Here is a 21,675-nt window from a genome sequence, read left to right as displayed (position 1 = left end):
TGAATCTTTTCATGTATACTGTAAAAGGTAACTTATATAAAATGTACCCATGAATATTAAAAAATAGTTGTTAGAAAGATTTAACTAGCCTTATAATTTAAGTTTTAAAACATAAATATTTGCAGCTTGATCTTCCATAGACAATGATTGTCGGAGCTTAGAATTCAACATCATTTACAAATCCCCAACATGCACACAAAACACACACCAGTAACACAACTTACTCCTCATGTCTTGAGAGAATCTTCTGCTTCTTTAAGTCTTTGGCCTTCCAGTCAATTCCAAGTTCAACTGTCTTTTAACTTGGACTTCACTCTCAGAATTTTAACAAATTTTCCACCCACACTTCAATACTGTTCCTAATCTTTCCTGTTGCATTGCCAAACTCTGAAAACTGCTTCAGAGATCATCAGACAAAAGAAAATCAATGAAATATAAAGTGGTTATTTCAGAATAGAACATGGGAGAACTGGAATTGTTCAGGGTTCCCTATGGGGATCATACTTTATTGGACTACAATGAATAACTGCTGTCAACAAGAAAAATCCTTTACTGGATTCTTTCATATTCTTTGGTGACTGGCCAAAGAACCTACCAACAAAGTTTGGAAGTACATACTCTTCCATACAAAGTGCCCCACAGGAACACGAGAATAGCTGCAGCTCATTTGAGTCCTCGCCTGTAGAAAACGGCAGTCACAGGAACAGCTAGGACACCCACTAGTTGGTGGAGATCCCTGAGAAAGTGTGATTTTTTTAATCTGGACTGAATTTAACTTTCACCAGCCTTTTTCACTGTATTCACAGGAAGTAGCAGCTGGTCTACCAGCACTCATACTACCTTTCTCATCATAGGTTTTCTGTAAAATCGCTATGGCTTTGGAATCTCACAAACTGATATTCTGTATAACTTGAAGGAGTAAATTATGCCTCCTAATTCCAGATTTGCAGTTTCCAAATAAAAATTACAGTTCTTTATTCAGCGGAGTAGACATAAAAACACCAACCATCTATGAAAGAGGTTTTCCTCTAAGATACGATTTAACACTGTACATTTAGGAACTAGATGTACTAAGACAGGCCAAAAGTTTACTTATGGTTGGTATTTGAGATAAAAATCCATTCAGTATAGACCTAGTGGCTTATTTATTGTAAGGTTCAAACTGAGAGCTATGAATTCATTATACACATTTAAAATAAATAACTTATATGAAATGCAGATTCTGGCATAGATATGAATATCAAAATCAATGAATTTAACCTGCATGTTTCATTTGCTCAGAAATTTGCACACACTAATATTCTGCAAAAAAGACAATTGCAGCAGAGGAAAAAAGAAAACTGCCCTTTTGCAAACAAGATTAAAAGCATCCCTCCAAAGAGGAAAAAATAAAATGCAAATATATGTATAAAGTGTTACTGTTCAACAAAAATGCTAGTTCTAGAAAAAAATGTGACTGCATAGATTATAAAAAAAAAAATGTGCAACATCTTAAGCTATTAAAGCACCGAAATAAAAAAACACACCAAAATCAATGTTTTTATGACGATTAACATATACACAAATAAGAAATACGTATTGATCAAAACTCAGGAAGTAAATACCTGGGCTGATACACTGTCCATTTGTTGGCAGAACTTCTCTTCAATTTAAATGTCTCTTTTCATCTCTAAAACAATTTTAAAGTGCTAACTTTATATAAAGCAGGCAAATTCTTCAAGTAAGTTGCTATTTAAGTATGCCAATTTTTACAGAGCTAAACAAGGAACTAAGAATAAACTAAAGTGAAACAGGAGTAGACATGGGGAAAAAACTCAATAGTTATAGTTGAACAAATCAATAGAATGCTCTAATACCACCTTGGCCCTCTTGGTTCAATTAAAAGCAAAAGCTAATAGATTTAGCTGGTTTATTACACTAACTCCCTTGGATTTGCTAAAATTTGTACATCATTAGGTACACTGAGTCCTAAGGAAAAGAATGCCACTTAAAAATCAAGATTGGATACTAATTAAAGCAATTTTAAAAACAAAAGGCTGTCTACTACTACAAATGAATACAAAATGTCACAGACCTTACAAACTAAGAACTGAAGCCTTGCCCAAAGTTTATTTACTCCTGCCCTTGAGCTGCCTCTTCAAGGAAGTATACATTAACCAAATGGCGATTGAGGTGTTTGCTGTAATCTTTTTCCTTTCTAAAAGAACGATCACAGAAGATACAAACAAAATCTCCCTCGGCCACTTTGACTGCCAAGGCTTCCTTTCCATTTTTTCTACTAGTCTCTTGTGGAACTGGCCGAGCCCCATTCAATCCAGAGTCATCGCTATCCTCTGACATGTTGTCACTTAGGTCACTTCCATCATGACTGTGGATGCCTTCGTCTTCCTCCACTTCCTGAGACTCATTTACTGCCACGGTGACAGGAGGTGACGCCACAGTAGCTGTGGACACTGCTTCACATTCTTCTAGCGGTAGAGGAAGAAGTGGTGGTGAAGTTGCTTCTTCAACCGCCGAGTCTCTGCCGGGGGGATTCTCTGTTTTCTTCTCATCAGCGTCCATCTTCATTTCACGAAGCATAGCGTCAGCCTGATGTTTACCATCTGAAGTTTCACCCTCTGGCATATTCAAGTTTTGCTCAGAGGATGAAATACTGGCAGATGCCTTGGTAACAGCGGCAACACCAGCTAGACTCTTGTCTGCCTCTTCTGCTGCCACTTTTTGAAGAGGAGCCTCTTTATGTCCTTCGCCTGCAGGGACTAACTTTTGGTCTTCTGGCTCTTCCTCCTTTAAGTCTTCCTTTGGCAGAGGTGGTGATGGCGGTGAGAGATCCTGTGCACCGCCACTTTCCTTTAGAAGCTGCCTGTCTTTAACAGGCACTAAGCCAACTTCAATAAGGACTTGCTCCTTCTGCGCCATTTCACTCTGCACGTTGGACTTTTCCTTGCCATCATCTTTGTGAGGAGACCTTTTGGGGATCGGCTCCACGGGAGGAGGAGGCTCCGCATGAACGGGCCCCTTCTGAACAACCTCCACCTCAGCATGCCCCCCGGGGGGAAGAGGTGGAGGAGGAGATGGGGGGGGAGGGGGGGGAGGCGGCGGCTGCTCTGTCTGAACAACCTCGACCTCAGCATGCCGGACCTCAGCATGCCGCTCGGGGGCAAGGGGAGGGGGAGGAGATGGGGGGGCAGCGGGAGGAGGCTCCGGCTGAACAGGCCCCCCCTCAGCAGACTCCATGGGAGGAGGAGGCTCTATCTGAGTGGGCCTCCTCTGAGCAGGCTTGCCGCTTTTTTTACATGATTTACTTCTCAGAGTTTTCTTCTTTGCACTGTTTTTCATGCAACTACTTTGCTTTTTATTCTCCTCTACTTTGCTGTCACCCTTCGGCACTTCCTGACTATTTCTGGATTTGCTTTCCGCCTTCTTTTTCTTTTTTGTCACAGGTTCCTCATCATTAACAGGTTCTTGTAAGGAACGGGCTTCAGCTTCTGTCTTCCTTTTGCTTTTCTTGCTTTTACAGCTTTTTTCTGCATTATTTCCTGGGTGCACATCCATCTCTTTAGCTTCCAGTGCCGATTTGCGAGTTCTGGTAGTCACTTGGCTTGAGGCATTACTACAAGGCTTTTTCTCTTTTGAAACATTATCTTTTTTCTCCACTTTTACAGACCTCTCGTTTTTCTTCCCAGTCACGTCCCCCTTCATTTTTGTCTGCTCTGTTTCTGTTGTCTCATTGGTGATTTTGTTATCAGGCAAGTCAGCCTCTCGCTTTTTGGTTTTCTTTAGCTTCACTTTTGAGACATCCATGGTCTTATTAGGACAAGTAGGATGCTTAGATTTGAAATGATACTGCAGATTACACTTCTTGGAAGCTGCGTAGTCGCATACAGGGCAGTTGAACTGCCGTGGATTAACATGTAGCTCCACGTGTTTTTTGAAGTTACTTCTATCTGCTGTTTTGTAGTCACAGTGTGGGCAGTTAAGAGGTTTAGGCCCATTGTGAACCTGTCTTGCGTGACGGGTTACTTCATGTTGGTTAGAGGCCACATAACTGCACTGGTCACACTTAAATGGCTTCTCACCTGAAGGTAAACAAGAGATGTTGCAGAAGGCATACATTAAGAAATGAATTCAAGATTTACTCAAGCATACTTATAAGGAATTGGATATATATTGAAAAACAAAAAACAAAAAAAAACTCACAGACACTATTACTTGAAGACTTTATCATGCAACTCATATTTACCATATTTATTTGTATATCTTTTCTCTATCCCTTGACATAGATTCTCATATCAAATGGAGGAATAATTATCTCAGTTAATCATCATCTTCTAAAAAGTTCATCAAATACAGATTCATCAAGAAGTACACAACAGGACTTCCCTACCATTCCAGTAGTTAAAACTCTGCACTCCCAATGCAGGGGGCACAGGTTTGATCCCTGATCGGGGAAGATCCGGCATGCTGAGTGGCGTGGCCACAAAAAAAAAAAAAAAAGAAGAAGTACACAACAATTATTGGCAAAGTGACTTGCGCTCTTGATGTTAATTTTGGGACGAGGGCACTAAAAAAGAGAAGGTAATTTTAAAGTTTTTATGTTTAGTTAAAACAAATGTATAATGGAATAGAACATAAAACTCCCATACATTTCAGATAAACCTTGAGACTTCAAAAGAAATATTACACTATAGGCTACACTCCCAGACCTTCCATGTGAAAGTTTTAAAACAATTCTTAGCCTCAGGGAACAAAAGGCTTTTTCTTTCTATTTAACCCTTTTGTCCATCGTGGCAAGAGCTGAGTCAAGTTTCACTCAGCAAACTTTTCCACTGCCAGAGTTGCTATTCCACAGCAAAAATAAAAAAAGTCAGAAATCGTTTGATTTTCTCTCACCTTCTTCTAAAGAATGGGCAAAGAAACTGGGTAAACGAAAAGGGGCATACAAATATATATGGTATATAAAATAAGCACAAAAAGTCATAATCACAGGTACATACAAGACCAGAAGCCCACCCCCAACCCCCAAATTAAAGGCATTAAGATTAACTCATTCTACCTGAATACATACCCATCTAGATCACACTCTAGCAAATATTACCAAATGGTATCCATACCCCACTGGTCCAATGGAATGCATAGCAGAAAAATGGAAATTGACATTTATGAAAATTCATCTCTCAAACATTCTCAAATTCACATCAAGTCTTATTTAATTTTTTTCATAAAGCAAAACTACTCAGACATGAAGTAAAACCATATAGATGGTAAGCTTTACATGATTAAAAAATGTCTGATGATAGAATACTCGATCACAAAAACAAAAACTTATCCACGTATGTCAGATTGTAAACGTAGCTAACTGGACAACTCTTCTCCACATTAGTCCACTAACAGATTCATAAATGGAGGTTTCTAACAACATGCTGCATTAGTCTACACCTGGCCCTATCTTGTCCTCTCCATTGAATGACTTCAAAGGAGATAAACATTTACTTAACATATATAGACACAGAATGGGGAAAAGATATGTGACATAGTTAAGAATTTGTTCTACAGTAAGAATAGCTGGGGGGAACAAATATGGGCTCTGCAAATTACTGTGAAGTCTTGAGCAAGGTACTGAAAACTCTCTAAGGCTCAATTTCCTCATCTGTAAAATATTCTTAAGTGTTGTGAACTATAAATAATCTAATCCACATAGAGCTCTTAGCAAAGGATAGATAGCCAAGCAGTCAATACACATTACCTGTAATGCATCACTTTTGGAATGGCTGGTAAGTTTTAGAATGGGTAAACAAAAGGGAAGATTTCACGTGTTTATCCTGCCTTACCATATAAACCCTGCCTCTCAGTAAACAAAGAGCTGATGAATGGAGCTGATCTCTTTAGGAAAGTATTTGTGCTCATAAAATAATTTAAATGAAAACGGTCATTTTTAAGTCCTAATGAATGAGGGTATTTACACAGCCAGCATCAAGCAAGGTGCAAACCTCCATCTGTGAAATGGTCAGGGAATGCGAGTTCGTAGGACTCTGTTTAAATAGTGATGGCATCGTTTAGTTGCTTCATTCACCCTACCCACATTTTTGCTTTGTTGCCGTTAACCTCTTTCTTGTATTGAAAGATCTATTCATCAAGTTTAGTTTATTAATACCTAGCTGAATGAAAATTCTTTTGCCCTGAACCAACAGTAATATTTACCTGTTTTTGATCTTTATAAATGTGTCAGATGTTTATTTTATTCTTCCTAAATTAATTTACAGAGATAAGGGAAATTCAAAAAGGGAGTTCTACAAGCTTTACACATTCTTATCAAGAAGAGCCCAGAAAGAGTAACAAGGGAACTTTTAATTAAAGAGTAATAGGGGGATATTACTCAGCAATAAACACAAAGTTCTGATAATGCAGCATGGAATGAATCTTAAAAATATTTTACAGAAGGATGTTACATTTAAGTCAGAGTATCAGTTGAGGGGAGACTACAGGAGTATTGACTAGAAAGGGTAAGGAGGGAACTTTTCTGAGGGTGGTAAAACATTTCATGTCTTCACCTAGATGGTAGTCAAACAAGAGAAAACATACATAAGGTCACTGACCTGTATACCTAAGATGTGTGCATTTTCATGTGTATTAATTAAACCTTAATACTATTTTTAAAATATTCTAAAATTCACAAAAAGACTCTCAAACCATAACATGTTTCAAATACTTGGTGAAAGGAAAATAATTTTTGCTGAAAAAAATATTTTTCCATCTTAAAGAGTAGTTGATGGAGGTGGAACTTGGCAAGTTGTTAGTTTCCTTTAACAAACATCCATTATACTCATAGTGGGAAAATAATCAAAATGAACTCCTATGCTGGCAGGACGAGAGAACTATCCAGTGTGATATCTACAAAAACATCATAAACTGGATGTATTTCCTCCAGAATGAAAGGGTAGCATATCCACTCAGAATAGGAAATGGAGAGCTGTGGATTATGTCAGGATCTCTAGACTACCCAAGTGAGGATACTTCAAAACCATTAGTTACAAACACCAATAAAACGCAGAATAACACCAGATTAGGTTAGTGTGTCTGTATATTTCACCAAACCAATACTCTGATCCCTTCCTACTTTGGCCTCAGAAGACCTACCCTAATGGAAGTGCTCCAAGGAAATAACCAATGTGGTTTTGCTTTATAAACCAATTTGTCATTTAGCTAAAATGTACCAACTCAGCAGAGCCTAGTCTCTTCCAGAAATAAGAGACTGAGCATACACTTCTCTTCCCTAAAATACATTCACATGAACAAGGAAGTGAATGCCCAAGGTGACCTATAAAGATCAGACTCAAGACCACAGAGAAGGCATCCAAGATATTCACTCCATGCAACCCAGTCAGAAAGACTACCTACCCAATTTGACCACATTTAGCCTCACTTAATTTGCAAGTGTTATTATCAGCAACTTCTAAGAGAAGTACTAAAACATAGGGTCGGCTGGAAATAATTCAGCACACTCATACACAAGACAAACTAACCATGTTTGTTTCCTGTTTGTGACTCACAAATTATTGGAATACAATAAAAGACAATTTGGGCTCTGCTCTCTCCATACTCTGTGCTATGCTGTAGTTTCTTGAGCCATTTTCTGAGCCACAATATTCTTTAAACACTGCTGATGACTGAAAATGAGGGTGGGGGAGTTGAGGCCAAACCCGAGCTCTTCTAAATTGGAAGAATGACAATTAACCTTAGATAAAACACTTATCTTCTCTAAGCCAGTGTCCTAATCTATAAACTGGGATTTAAGTATTCTAGAGGTACTAAGATTATAGATAACAAATTCCAATTTTTCAGTACCCAGCATGCATACAATAAATAGTAACTGCTACTCATTATTATAACACTTTTTAAATACTTGCTGTACTATAACAGCAACTACTAAAACTCACCTTTAAAATATAGCAGACAAAAGATAACAGTAACCAATGCAAAATCATTCAGGCAATCATTATTGTCTGGTGTAAAACACCATAGATAAAAATTTATACAGTGACAAAAGTATTATCGATTCAATGAAAAAAATACAAGTGTGTTGTCATTCTGATCCAGTGACACTAATATTAGGTCAACCAGATATGACTTCAAGTGAGACACATTATTATCTACAACTCAAGCATTTAGATTTAATTTCCAGTGTACAAGGCACAGGGACAGAGGAAAAACTAAATGATACCATGAGAAAGCAAATTAACACAAATCCAAGAGGGGACATTCCAGAGGAAAAATGGCCATATTTCTCCAAGGCCTTAGTTTCCCCATTTGTAAAATGGGGACAATAACAGAACTTACTCATCATGAGACAGTTATGAAAACGGAAATGATCCAACTCATGAAAAGCTCTTAAATATTTTATTTAAGGGCTAGAGCACAAGTATCAGTAGGAATATGATGGCCTACCCTCAATAAAGCAACCATATTACCCACAGAAAATGAAACCAGGAAGCACCCAAAAGTAATACTAAAAACAGGTTTCTGGTTAAGTGACTCAATAGTTTAGGAGATTGAGAAGGAACATTCAAAGTATAAAACTTGACAAGCATGTAAGGTCAAGTTGAGCCAGTAAGCATGCTGTGAGCCCTCATAGCTGCTCAAATTAGAATTCATACTATAATCAAGTCTTGCTCAATCACTGACTTAAAACAGCAATACCCAATAGAAATAAAATGCAAGCAATATAGGTAACTTTAAATTGTCTAGCAGTCACATTACAAAAGTAAAAAAGAGGTAACATTAACTTTACTACTTATTTAACCCAATATATTCAGTATCATGCCAATGTGTAATATTAAAAAATAGATATTTTAGGGCTTCCCTGGTGGCGCAGTGGTTGGGAGTCCGCCTGCCGATGCAGGGGACGCGGGTTCGTGCCCCGGTCCGGGAGGGTCCCGCGTGCCGCGGAGCGGCTGGGCCCGTGGGCCGTGGCCGCTGGGCCTGCGCGTCTGGAGCCTGTGCTCCGCGGCGGGAGAGGCCACAGCGGTGAGAGGCCCGCGTACCGAAAAAAAAAAAAACTAAAAAAAAAAAAAGATATTTTACATAATTTTCTTCATACTGTTTAAATTCAGGTGTGTTATTTTATACATCTCAATTCAAACCAGCCACATTTCACATGTGGCTAGTGGCTATCCAATTAGACAGCACAAACTGTTAACCTAAGGTAATTGGTAATTGTTAACTTAAGGGAGTTGGGTCTACATACACTTTGGTAAACAGCAAGATTTTAGCATACCTCCCCCACAGGGGTATATATTCTAAATTTAGGAAGAGAGTACTCTGATCAGATGTGACTGCTCACCCAGGGTCAGTGTGGCCAAAATGAAATAATTACCCATTCAAGACCACTATGCTTTTTAACTTTGCCATCTACCTACATATTTCGACTTTTTAACTTTGCCATTTACCTATATATTTTGATAATGGGGACCAATTCTGGTGGTGATCATGATAATTTCAGTCACTAGAGGGGATATAAATCTCCCACTTGTTATAGCCCTGCATTTTAACTATTATAGGTTAATAAAATGGAATCCTGGATTATTTATCATTCTTTAAAGTTTGGCTTTTATAAATCAGTCCTCAGATGCCCTATCAACTGTCAAGAGAATAAAGCCAAATTTCAGGAGCTGAGCAGGTAGCTAATAAGGAACCCCTGGAACCTGGCAACCACACACTATGAAACTTGGTGTTATACTCTGTTGGGGATGCGGAGGGAGAGTCGGGAAGGAGTATAAGAAGGCAGAGGTTGCTCAAAAAGGATAAACCAGCCTTGGTCTATGACAGCAGTTCAACTTTTATTACATCATGGAACTTGATGAAGGTCTGATGAAAATTAAGGACACTCCTCCCAGAAAAAGTACACACATACATTTACATTTAGTTTTGGACATTCCACCTACAGACTCCCTGGTTAGGAATCTCCATTTAAATACAGCTCCACACTAGTAGACCACGAATTTTTAACTCTAATTTCAAAATTATATTATAAATGAACTATAAATAAGGAACCAGTTCCAAGTCTAGAAGAACTTTCTTATAACGGTAGTTTACCAAAGATGATAGAAACATTCCCATTTCTTACCAACCTGAATGAGTACGCATATGTCTGGTTAAATGAGTCTTCTGAGAACTTGAGTAAGGACAAAGTTCACATTTATACGGACGTTCTCCTACAAAAATATAATGATTAGTGTTCAAATATGATAAAATAATGCAATTACGATTCTCACTAACAATATACACATCATTCGGTATTAAGCATTTTTTAACAAGGATTTCTTTTTTCCTGTCCCTGGCAAAATGATTGATTTTTATCATGTATTAGAAAGATTATTCAGAATACACCTAACTACATTATTTTAGCTTTGCTGACAAAAAATACCATTGGCTTTCTGAATTCTCATAGCCCTTTTAATTTTCACAGTAATGCTACATGTTATTACATTAAATATTAAGAACTGAAAAAGTATCTTAGATCAGGTATAAAATTTGAATTATCCTTTTAAAAAAATCCACAACATTGTAAATCAACAATACTTCAATAAAATTTTTTAAAAAACTACTCAAATTTTCTGATGCTATGACTTAGGTGACTTTTTTTTTTTTTTTTTTTTTTTGCGGTATGCGGGCCTCTCACTATTGTGGCCTCTCCTGTTGCAGAGCACAGGCTCCAGACGCACAGGCTCAGCGGCCATGGCTCACGGGCCCAGCTGCTCTGCAGCATGTGGGATCTTCCTGGACCGGGGCACAAACCCGTGTCCCCTGCATCGGCAGGCGGACTCCCAACCACTGCGCCACCAGGGAAGCCCAGGTAATTTTTTTGATCCTTATAAATGATAAATCTACCATTTGAAATTGTTAGCTTAAAGCAATAACATTTTTGAGTGGGGAAGCTGTTGTTGTAAGCTAAAAATTTCAAGTGGTAGATAGAACTTTTATAAAATAGTCAGCTCAGTGTTAAAACAAATTATAATCATAAGGCCACAGGGACTGAGAGCAACTGAAGATGAGAGGCCAGTGATTTACTGAAGAATTTAAGACTCAAAGGCAGGAAACGTGTATTTTTTGGAAACACGCTGTCAACCACAAAACATATCAAAAAACCAGCTTGCTAATTTGTTTTCATATATTCTTTAGCCACAAGGTAATAATTATGACCTCAGGCAAGCTTCCTCAGTTGTAAAAGTAATAGTACCTTCACTTCCTAGAATTGTGAGAATTTAAATCAAGATAATATATCCAAAGCATTTAACATGGTGCCTGGCACATAAAAGTCCTCAATAACCATCAGTTATTATTTTGTCTACACTATAAGTTACAGTAATAGATGTGTCTAAAAAAATGGGATAAGGAAAAGACGAGTACAAAAAAAAAGAGAATGTGTTGATGATGGGACTTTCCTGGTGCTGCAGTGGTTAAGAATCCGCCTGCCAATGCAGGGAACATGGGTTCAAGCCCTGGTCCGGGAAGATCCCACACGCCGCGAAGCAACGAAGCCCGTGCGCCACAACTACTGAGCCTGTGCTCTAGAGCCCGCGAGCCACAGCTACTGAAGCTTGTGCGCCTAGAGCCCGTGCTCCGCAATAAGAGGAGCCACTGCAATGAGAAGCCTGCGCACCGCAATGAAGAGTAGCCCCCATTCATTGCAACTAGAGAAAGATAGCGAGCAGCAACAAAGAACCAATACAACCATAAATAAATAAACAAACAGAATGTGTTGATGACTGTGAAATGTGTTCCTAGTAACTATTCAGCTGTTATTAGCCAGTAGCTATAGATTAGCTGTAAATACATTATAGCAACAAAATGCCTACTTTGACCTAGAATAATTTTAAAACAGCTTAAAAAATGTTGGATGTATTTCTGTAAAGAAGATACATACGGACTTCCCTGGTGGCACAGTGGTTAAGAATCTGCCTGCCAATGCAGGGGACACGGGTTCAATCCCTGGTCCGGGAAGATCTCACGTGCCACAGAGCAACTAACTAAGCCCCTGTACCACAATTACTGAGCCTGCGCTCTACAGCCCACACGCCACAACTACTGAAGTACGTGCACCCTAGAGCCTGCGCGCCACAACTACTGAGCCTACATGCTGCAACTATTGAAGCCCAGGCACCTAGAGACCGTGCTCCACAAGAGAAGCCATCGCAATGAGAAGCCTGCACACTGCAACACAGAGTAGCCCCCACTCACCGCAACTAGAGAAAGCCCACGTGCAGCAACAAAGACCCAATGCAGCCAATAAATAAATAAATAAGTTAATGGAAGAAAAATTTAATACCCTTACAGATTAACATGAAGAATCCACTAAGGATAATTTACTTTAAAATTCTTTATAACAAAACAGATTGCTTCTATCTGTGCAACTCACCAAAAAAGGCATAAATACTCTAGAAACACTAGTAATTTTTCAGTCATACATATAGGCAAAAATGTCATCTTTTTTTTTTAATGTCATCTTTTAAAGTAGAATTTGTGTACTCCAATAAAAATTGATTTTTAAAAAAGTAGAATTTGTGAACTGGTTAAATATCGAGACTACAAACTGAAAAATCTTTTGACTGAAGACTCAAATGAAAATCCTCAGCCCCCTACCATGATAACTACCTATAGAAATGAGATTTGGAACTTTGAATCTTAGTTGTATGTGACCCTGAGCACATCACTTTAGGCTTTCAGTAAACACCCTGTTTTCCTCAGTAAATTGTTCTGAAGATTAGCAGAGAGTAGAAGAAAGCACCTAACACTGAGCCCTCAATACAGGAACATAAGAGACCCACTAAGTGAACTTGAAAAGCAGGCTACCTAAGTGAGAAATAAGAAACAAGCGATTCCTGTTGATGATCATTTCTTATCTCTGCTCTTCCATAAATACAACTTCAGAACCATGCATTTAATACCACTGATACTCTCAGAATTTACATAATCAAAATACTATCCTTCTGTTTATACACCAACAACCTGTTTTGAAATTTTTTTCTTTTAAAAAACCACAAATTAGGTAATACCGGGGAGAAAAGCTTTTAAAAAGTATTAAGACAGGGACTTCCCTGGTGGTCCAGTGGTTAAGAATCCACCTTCCAATGCAGGGGACATGGGTTCGATCCCTGGTCCGGGAACTAAGACCCCACATACCACTGGGCAACTGAGCCTGAGCTCCACCAACTAATGAGCCCGTGTACCACAAATGCAGAGCCCACGTGCTCTGGACCCCTGCACCACAACTAGAGAGAAGCCCACGCATGGCAACGAAAGATCCCACATGCTGCAACTAAGACCCAACGCAGCCAAAAATAAGATAAAGAATTTTTTAAAATGTATTAAGTCCAAATAAGTTTAACACTAAAATGTGAAATGAGATATGTACAACCAATGTTAGCTATGTAAGTCATAACCTTATTGTGGAAATATCAACTTTAATGTGGAGAAAAAGTAATGAATGATGAAGTATATAAAATACAGCTATTAAAATTAGTCACCTGGACTGTAATTAAGTGAAAATAAACCACTATAAGAAAAAAAATTAAATGGCAAAAAGTAGAGATCCTACTTAAAAAAAAAAGTATACATAAAGTATACATAAAAAATTGGAAATATACAACAAAACAAATTTTTCCAGTTCTCTCCATTTTCCTTTTTTCCATTTTTTTAATTCTAAAAATATCTTACATTTTAATTCTAAAAATGTCTTACATTTTTAGAATCTAAAAATGTCTTACATTAAAAATGTCTTACATTACATTACATTGGAGTACATCTCAATAAAGCTGTTATTTAAAAAAATGAATTGCCAAATATGACAAAATATTAATAACTCTTGAGTATAGCTGATGGGGACCCATGGGTGCAGTGGGGCATTCTCTTTACTTCTGAGATATTTGAAATTTTTCATTTTTAAAGTGTTTCATTTGGGGGGTAGCGTACACTTATAAACAAGAAAGGTCCTCTTACCTGTATGAGTTCGAACATGCTGAACATAATTGTTTTTTCTGTCTGAAAAATAGTTGCATTTTCCACATGTGTATACTTTCCTTGGAAAATGGTTTCTCAAGTGTTTCCTCCAGTGATATTCGCTTACTGTGGTGTACGTGCAAATGATGCACTTGTAGACTCGCTCATTGTCCCCGGCTCGGGTGTGGTGTTTCAGGTGAGCAGTATAGTGATCATAGCGATTGGTATTGTAGCCACAGCGGTCACAGCGAATGGGGCCCTTGGAGAAATCTCCCTCTTCCCCGGTGGAAGAGCCACATTCCCTGGCTTTGGCTTGCTTCTCTGCGCTTTCCTCCACAAAAAATTTCTTGGCACTATGAACTCGGATGTGATGCACAAACTGTTCTTCAGATTCTGCTTCATACTGGCATGGTTTACAGCGAAAGGGCTTGGTCTTCAAGTTCTTGCATTTGTCCTCTGCTACAGGTGTTTCCCGAGGAAGATCTTTATTTGCGCTGTACGGTTCTGAGGCAGCTGACACCTCAAACACAGGCCGCGGTTGGACAACACTGAGTTCCAAACTCTCCAGTTCCATGTTTTCCAGCCCACTGGGCTCGCCTTTTACCTCAGGAGACTCCTCAAGTCCTTCTCCATCACTATCTGAAAAGTTGTTATCCCCAACAGGCATCAATTCTGCCATCTGTCTTTCTTCGCCAACCAGGTAATCACAGCAGCCGCCGTTTACTTCCCCAGTTAAGGCCACATTTGCCAACATGATGAGCTGAGGCGCAACCAGTTCAGCTCTGGAGAGATCAGGCAAGTCATACATGTCGTTAGGCAAGGCCATGCCCATGGTGCCACTGCCGGTGAACAGACCTCCTCCTCCGGAAGACTGCCCCATTACCTGGGTGGCCATAACGGTGTTCTGCATTCAAAACAAAACAAATAACACGAAAGCACCAGTTTAAACACAGCTTTTACTGGTCTAAAACCACAACATCACTGTAATTCTTCGTAACCTAAAAAAAATACATTTCCCCATATAATCTTTAAACTCAATCAGCTTCATTAACTACTGAAAATAAGCCTTTACAATATTTTTGTAATTCCAAATTCTCTTTACTGCAGTCATCAAAAAAATTTCTATGACCCCCTACAAAAAATTCTATCAAGCGTTTTGACACAACTCATCCATCAACTAGGTTTACAACTAGTGTGCCTTCCCTCAAGCACTTTTAATTTCTCTGGTAGAAAAATATAAGTAACCTTCATTTTTAGTGTTAATTAAAATTATATTTTATATTCCATACATGAATTCCATACATAAATTCCAAACATGCTGTCCTCCCATCTCCTGCTTCAACAGCTTACTGGTCTGAATCAGAAAGGGGAAAAATTCAAAAGCCAACTGTGCACTTATTAAGTATAGTCTGGAAAGTAGAAGCCTGTAATAATTGGCCAGTGGATTAAATCTCATATGAACTCAACTACCTCCAAAAGAATAAACTACAGTTGACCCTTGAACAAGGGGCTAGGGGCACTAACTCCCTGGTGTAGTCTTAAATCTGAGTATAACTTTTGACTCCACAAAAACTTAACTACCAACAGCCTACTGTTGACCAGAAGTTTACCGATAACATAAAGAGCAGATTAACACATACTGTGCATGTTACATGTATTATATATACTGTATTCTTACATACGTATTCTTACAATTAAGTGAGCTGAGAAAAGAAAATGTTATTAAGAAAATCAGGGGCTTCCCTGGTGGCGCAGTGGTTGAGAGTCCGCCTGCTAATGCAGGGGACGCAGGCTTGTGCCCCGGTCCGGGAGGATCCCAGAGGCCGCGGAGCGGCTGCGCCCGTGAGCCATGGCCGCTAGGCCTGCACGTCCGGAGCCCATGCTCCGCGGTGGTAGGGGCCACAATGGTGAGAGGCCCGCGGACCGCGAAAAAAAAAAAAAAAAAAAAAAAAAAAAAAAAGAAAGAAAATCAAAAGAGGGGCCAGGCTGGGCTGGGCTGAGCGGGAACAGGAGACTCAACCCCAGCACCCATGACCGTGATTTTCCAGGTGATGCCTGTGATTCTTGACGCCTTCATTTATCCAACACCTCCCGAGGCCTGGTCCTGGGATGCAGCCTGGCAATAATCAGCTCAGTCTCTCCCTTTGAGGGCTGACAGCCTAGCAGCGATACATCATCCTGATAAGCCTGTTGACTCACCGAAGTTGTGACAAAGTAGCCTGCAGAATAGGGAGCTAGTCCTGGGGTTCTGGGCCCGCTGAATCCTGCTTATCTATGAAATGCAGTTAACACATCAGCTGGACCTATTTCCCAAACACAGGGTGACCCTTCAGTTATTTAATGATGTAAAAAATGCTTGAGAATAAAGGCCATGGAAGGCGACATTGATGGCTCGTTAATAAACCCTACAGTGACTGTCGATCCATTTCAGATACCTGTGGCAGCAAACAAAGCAGTTCACCTCTACAAACTGGGAAAAATGAAGACAAGAACTCTATCTACTGAAATTATTTTCAATCTTTCCCCAAATAACAATACTCCAGAGGTCTTGAAAAAATTTGGTACCTCGGCAAATGACACATCAATTCTAACTGCTTATACTGAAGACGGAGAAAAACAAATAAATCAAGAAGATCTAATATCTCTGATAGAAGGTCAAAAGTTTCTCTGAAAAATCTCCCAGAAATAACACATATTACAGAAGTCAAAAAGATATATAGGGCTTCCCTGGTGGCGCAAGTGGTTGGGAGTCCGCCTGCCGATGCAGGGGACGCGGGTTCGTGCCCCGGTCCGGGAAGATCCCACGTGCCGCAGAGCGGCTGGGCCCGTGAGCCATGGCCGCTGGGCCTGCGCGTCTGGAGCCTGTGCTCCACAACGGGAGAGGCCACAACAGTGAGAGACCCGCGTACCGCAAAAAAAAAAAAAAAAAAAAAAAAGATATATAAACTATCTTCACAGGAAGAAAGTATTGGGACATTATTGGATGGTATCATTTGTAGAATGTCAACAAAAGATGTTCTGTGAAATGGGGACTTCCCTGGCAGTCCAGTGGTTAGGACTCCGCGCTTCCAATGGTGGGGTGCGGAGGCACGTGGGTTCAATCCCTGCTCGAGGAACTGAGATCCCACATGCTGTGCAGCGTGGCCAAAATATAAATTGGGGGAAAAAAAAAAGATGTTTTGTGAAATGACAGAAATATTAAAAACTTTCAGCACTTAAAAAAAGAAAATCATAAGTGAAAATATATTTAAAGTACTGTATTTATTGATACCATAAGTTTGTGTACAACATGTGTATAAGACATCCATCTTGTCTTATACAATACAAAATACTGTTGACGTTAAACATATTACTAACACTAGACATCAAAAATGAAAATATGAAAAAGAAATTCATACTTATTTACAGGTATAACATTAATGCATTGACAACAAAGAAGCAGCAATATGATTGCTTTATAGTAACCTAATACCATCAACACGGTAGTCTAGTGTACATGCAAATGAATCTTTATAAAAATTTATGGCATATAGTATTACAGTTATATTCATCATACAGCACTGGAAATGTCACATTTTTTTTTAAAAGCCACTTACCTGAGATGACAGGCTGATACATAATTTGACCAAGTACGAGAGAGAAAGGCATACTGTATGGTACTATAATTTTTGAAAGCAAAGTTACAAAAGAGTAGAAAAACTAACACATAATTAATTTTATATTAAATATCAGTCACCTTATACCAATGTAAGGATAGGCTATCCACTTCAATACAGGTTTTGCACACCATGTTCTACACAATGAACCTGTAGGCGATAAAGATGATGACACAATAACGTCTCAGGGTTCTTGCCATAAAGTTACTAGATTTTCACAAGACACTCACACACAACAGATTAGTTCATTAACTGTACACTATGATGATTATTTCCTATTCATTAAGTGGAAGTGGATCATCACAAAGGTCTTCATCCTACTAGTCGTCATTCACACTGAGTAGGCCGAGGGGAGGAAGAGGAGGGGTTGGCCTTGCTGTCTAAGGGGTGGAAGAAGTGAAGGAGATGAAGGGTAAGGCAGGAAAGCCAGGCATACTCATGTAACTTGATGGAAATACATCCTAATTTTTCTGTCTGACTTTTTTGCTTTTTTTATTTCTCCCAAAATGTTTCTATGTGGCACCAATCCTCCCACGCTTTGCTTTAGTTTTAGTGCCTGTATCACAGAAGGTCCATGCTGTGAAAGGAGTCAAAAACAGTCTTGAATAATCAGAACCCTTCTGTCAGATTGTCAATTTGTTTCTGACACTGCTTCTTCTGCATCTTATTCCTCATCACCTGGCACTGGTTCCAAAGCACTCATCTCCTTCAATTCCTCTGATGTGTTTATTAGCTCTTGAATTTCTCCAAGATCCCTATCTTGACACCCTTCACCCTCCACCTTTTTTCTTTTTCTTTTTTGCCATATCCAGAATCTCATGATTTCCTTGATTGGCTCTGTTGTAAATCCTGTAAGTCATGCACAACATCTGGACACAGTTTTCTCGAGCAGGAATTTACTGTTTGGGGCTTGACAGTCTTCACAGCTTTTCCTATAACAACAGCCAACTTCAATCATGTAATCCTTCCAGACGTTCATGATGTTCTATCAGGGTTCCCCTTCCACAGCACTGACAATCTTTCCAATCTTTCCATAGCCTACCACGTGTAATGAGCTTTAAAGACTCCCTAATCTAGAGGCTGAATTAGAGACAGTTCTGTCTGTGGGAAAGCAGACCACTTCAACATCATTAATGTTGAACTCATGGGGTTCTGGGTGGCCAGGGGTATTGTCCAAATCAAAACTACTTTAAAAGGCAGTCCCTTACTGGCAACGTATTTCCTGACTTCAGAGACAAAGTATCAATGGAATCAATGCAGAAAAAGAGTTCTCATTGTCCAGGCCTTCTTGTTGTACAACCAAAACACTGGCAGCTGGGGACTTCCCGGGTGGCACAGTGGTTAAGAATCCACCTGCTAATACAGGGGACACGGGTTCGATCCCTGTTCCGGGAAGATCCCACATGCCGCAGAGCAACTAAGCCCGTGCGCCACAACTACTGAGCCTGCGATCTAGAGCCCGCACACCGCAAAGAGTAGCCCCCACTCACTGTAACTAGAGAAAGCCCACACGCAGCAACGAAGACCCAACGCAGTCAAAATATATATAAAATAAATAAATTAAAAAAAAAAAAAAGACTGGTGGCCGGTGTTTATTCTTTCCCCTCAAGGCTCGGGGGTTAGCAGCTTTATATATAAGGGCAGTCCTGATCCTAAACCCCACTGCATTTGCACAAAACAAATTAGCCTATCCCCTCCTGCCTTAAATCCTGGTGCTCATTCCTCTTCCTAATAAATGTCCTCTCATTTTTTTCCATAATAGGGCACTTTTGTCTGCATTAAAAACCTTGAGACTTGTGGTTGCCAAGGGGGAGGGGGGGTTGGGAGAGGGACAGAGTAGGAAGTTGGGGTTAGCAGATGTAAGCTATTATATATAGAATGGATAAACAAAGTCCTACTGTATAGCACAAAGAACTACATTCAATATCCTATGATAAACCATAAAAAAGAATATTAAAAAAAAGAATTTATATATATGTATAACAATCACTTTGCTGTACAGCAGAAATTAATACAACATTGTAAATCAACTATACTTCAATTAAAAAAAAAGTCATTGAGGAAAAAGAACAGCAGCCTGAACAGGTTTTTTGTTTTTTTTTTAACTGAAGTATAGTTGATTTACAATGTTGTGATCAACGACTTTCTTTTAATATTTATTTATTTGGTTGCGCCAGGTCTTAGTTTCAGCTCTCCAGCTCCTTAGTTGTGGCATACAAACTCTTAGTTGCGGCATTCATGTGGGATCTAGTTCCCTGACCAGGGATCGAACTTGGGCCCCATGCACTGATCTTATCCACTGTGCCGCCAGTGGATTGGGAATTTGTCTGCTGAGTCTTGATTGGCAGACACTACTTCTGTTATCTTGACATGTTTTAAGCTAAATCTCTTCCTAAAATTATCAAAACAACCTTTGCTGGCATAAAATTCTCCAGCTTTAGATCTTTTACCTTCCTTTTGCTTTAAGTCAGCATATAATGACTTTGCTTTTTCTCAGATCATATTTAGAGTCCATAGGTATGCCTTACTTACAGCAATCCTGCACCAACGTAAAAACTGAATTTTTAATTCGAGATAAAAAGGTATTTCCCAAAACATGCAAGGTTTTCAGGCCTGCTGGCGTAGCTGCAGTGATGACCTCACAAATTTCCTTTCTTTTCTTTTTTAACCATTGGTCCTTAGGGTCAATTCATTTATCTTGAAATGGTGGGCAACCTCAAGTGCGGATATCAATCTACCCCAGTACACATCAAACAATTCAACTTTTTCTTGTAAAGCCTTGACTCTACTCTGCTTCTGGGGAGCACTTCCAGCATCACAAGTGGCACTATGGGGTCCATGATGTTATTCAAGGTTTCTGGTATTGCACTGAACAGGATGAAAAATATGCGAGAACCGTGAGTGGTGACTTTTTATTGCCACACAATTTACTGGAGAGACTGCTCACATGGAGATGATTACCTCACCTGGCATTTTAAGCACATACTTGCAACACTTGAGCTCACCAAAATTAACAAGAGGTGGCCACAAAATTATTACATTAGTACAGTATGTACTACAGTTAATTTTAAGCAATTATGATTTAATAATGAATCTTTATGTTTGCATTTCTGTGAATGGCACTCGTGTGGTTGGTTATGAGTTTGTGTGCGTTAAGTCTTGATAAATTTTAACCTTTTATTAGATTTTTGTTACTTTACGGCAGTAAATGATAAGAGACTAGTATCTACATATATTTTACATATTAATAACATCTGTTTCCTAATTTTTTTATATTAATAGGCTACATGGTTCATCTGTTAACTTTTTCAAAATATTGCAAATCTCCAAAAAATTACAATATATTTCTTGAAAAAAAGCCACGTATAAGTGGACCCGCAGAGTTCAATCATGTATTGTTCAAGGATCAACTATATTATAAAAGTACCACTTAGTTTCTTTTCCTTTCTTTCTCTTTTTTTTTTTGTGTGTGATGACGACCTGTTAAAAATTTTTTAAAAAATTACGGACCTTTTCTCCTGTGAAAAGAGAAGTTTGGTGTATTTAAGAGATCACAAATCAAAGTAAAGAAACTTTCAAATCCCCATATAAAAAAGAAGATCAAGTCATCTCCGCAATCAGCAACTTTCTTGAAAACTTGTTGGTCTTTTTATAAACCGTCTTCACACTTTACTTTCCAATCTAAAAGATGTTATTCACAAATTAGGTGTTCTCCTGCGAAATAGGCGGCAAAGGCTAAAAAAATATGTTAAACCCAAAATACAAAAAGTAATCCTGTCTCACCCAAGTGCATAAACACAAACCGGTTGAGTCACAGGTACCAACAAAAGTTGGAATCAAATGCCATCACACAAAGCAAACGCCGTCCAAGGGTTTAACATAACAGCCCAGACCTCTCGGTAATTTCTAATTCTTCCCAAACCCTAACTACCATCCCCAAAGGGATTTTAACGTTGGTCGGGAAGACTGTCCAAGCACAATCCGAAAGCCCAACGTGCTGCGCGAATTCCTTCGTGCTGCTGCC

At 39.1% G+C, this 21,675-nt stretch overlaps 1 protein-coding gene and 1 pseudogene across 3 annotated transcripts in view; one reads left to right on the top strand and one right to left on the bottom strand.

Moving 5' to 3' along the window:
- Nucleotides 1-2,112: 2,112 nt before the first annotated feature.
- LOC103078260 (RE1-silencing transcription factor) overlaps nt 2,113-21,675 on the bottom strand; it is a 20,881-nt gene continuing 1,318 nt past the window's right edge. Inside the window, exons 1-4 of one of the 3 annotated variants that reach the window (XM_007471275.1) lie at nt 17,732-17,785; nt 13,996-14,899; nt 10,128-10,211; nt 2,113-4,079 (exon numbers count right to left, since the gene is read on the bottom strand). In XM_007471275.1, the coding sequence (XP_007471337.1) occupies nt 2,113-4,079; nt 10,128-10,211; nt 13,996-14,899; nt 17,732-17,785 (3,009 nt within the window). Of the gene's footprint in view, nt 4,080-10,127; nt 10,212-13,995; nt 14,906-17,731; nt 17,786-21,675 lie in introns of those variants that run through there. The other 2 variants (XM_007471277.1, XM_007471276.1) reach the window with 2 other exon arrangements.
- LOC103078918 (EKC/KEOPS complex subunit TPRKB-like) lies at nt 16,275-17,019 on the top strand (annotated as a pseudogene).

This window comes from Lipotes vexillifer, unplaced genomic scaffold, assembly GCF_000442215.2.
Source record: "Lipotes vexillifer unplaced genomic scaffold, Lipotes_vexillifer_v1.1 scaffold1191, whole genome shotgun sequence".
In the NCBI taxonomy this organism is placed as follows: domain Eukaryota; kingdom Metazoa; phylum Chordata; class Mammalia; order Artiodactyla; family Lipotidae; genus Lipotes; species Lipotes vexillifer.
The sequence above is the reverse complement of the archived record's forward strand: the minus strand, read 5'-3'. Positions and strand labels throughout refer to the sequence as shown.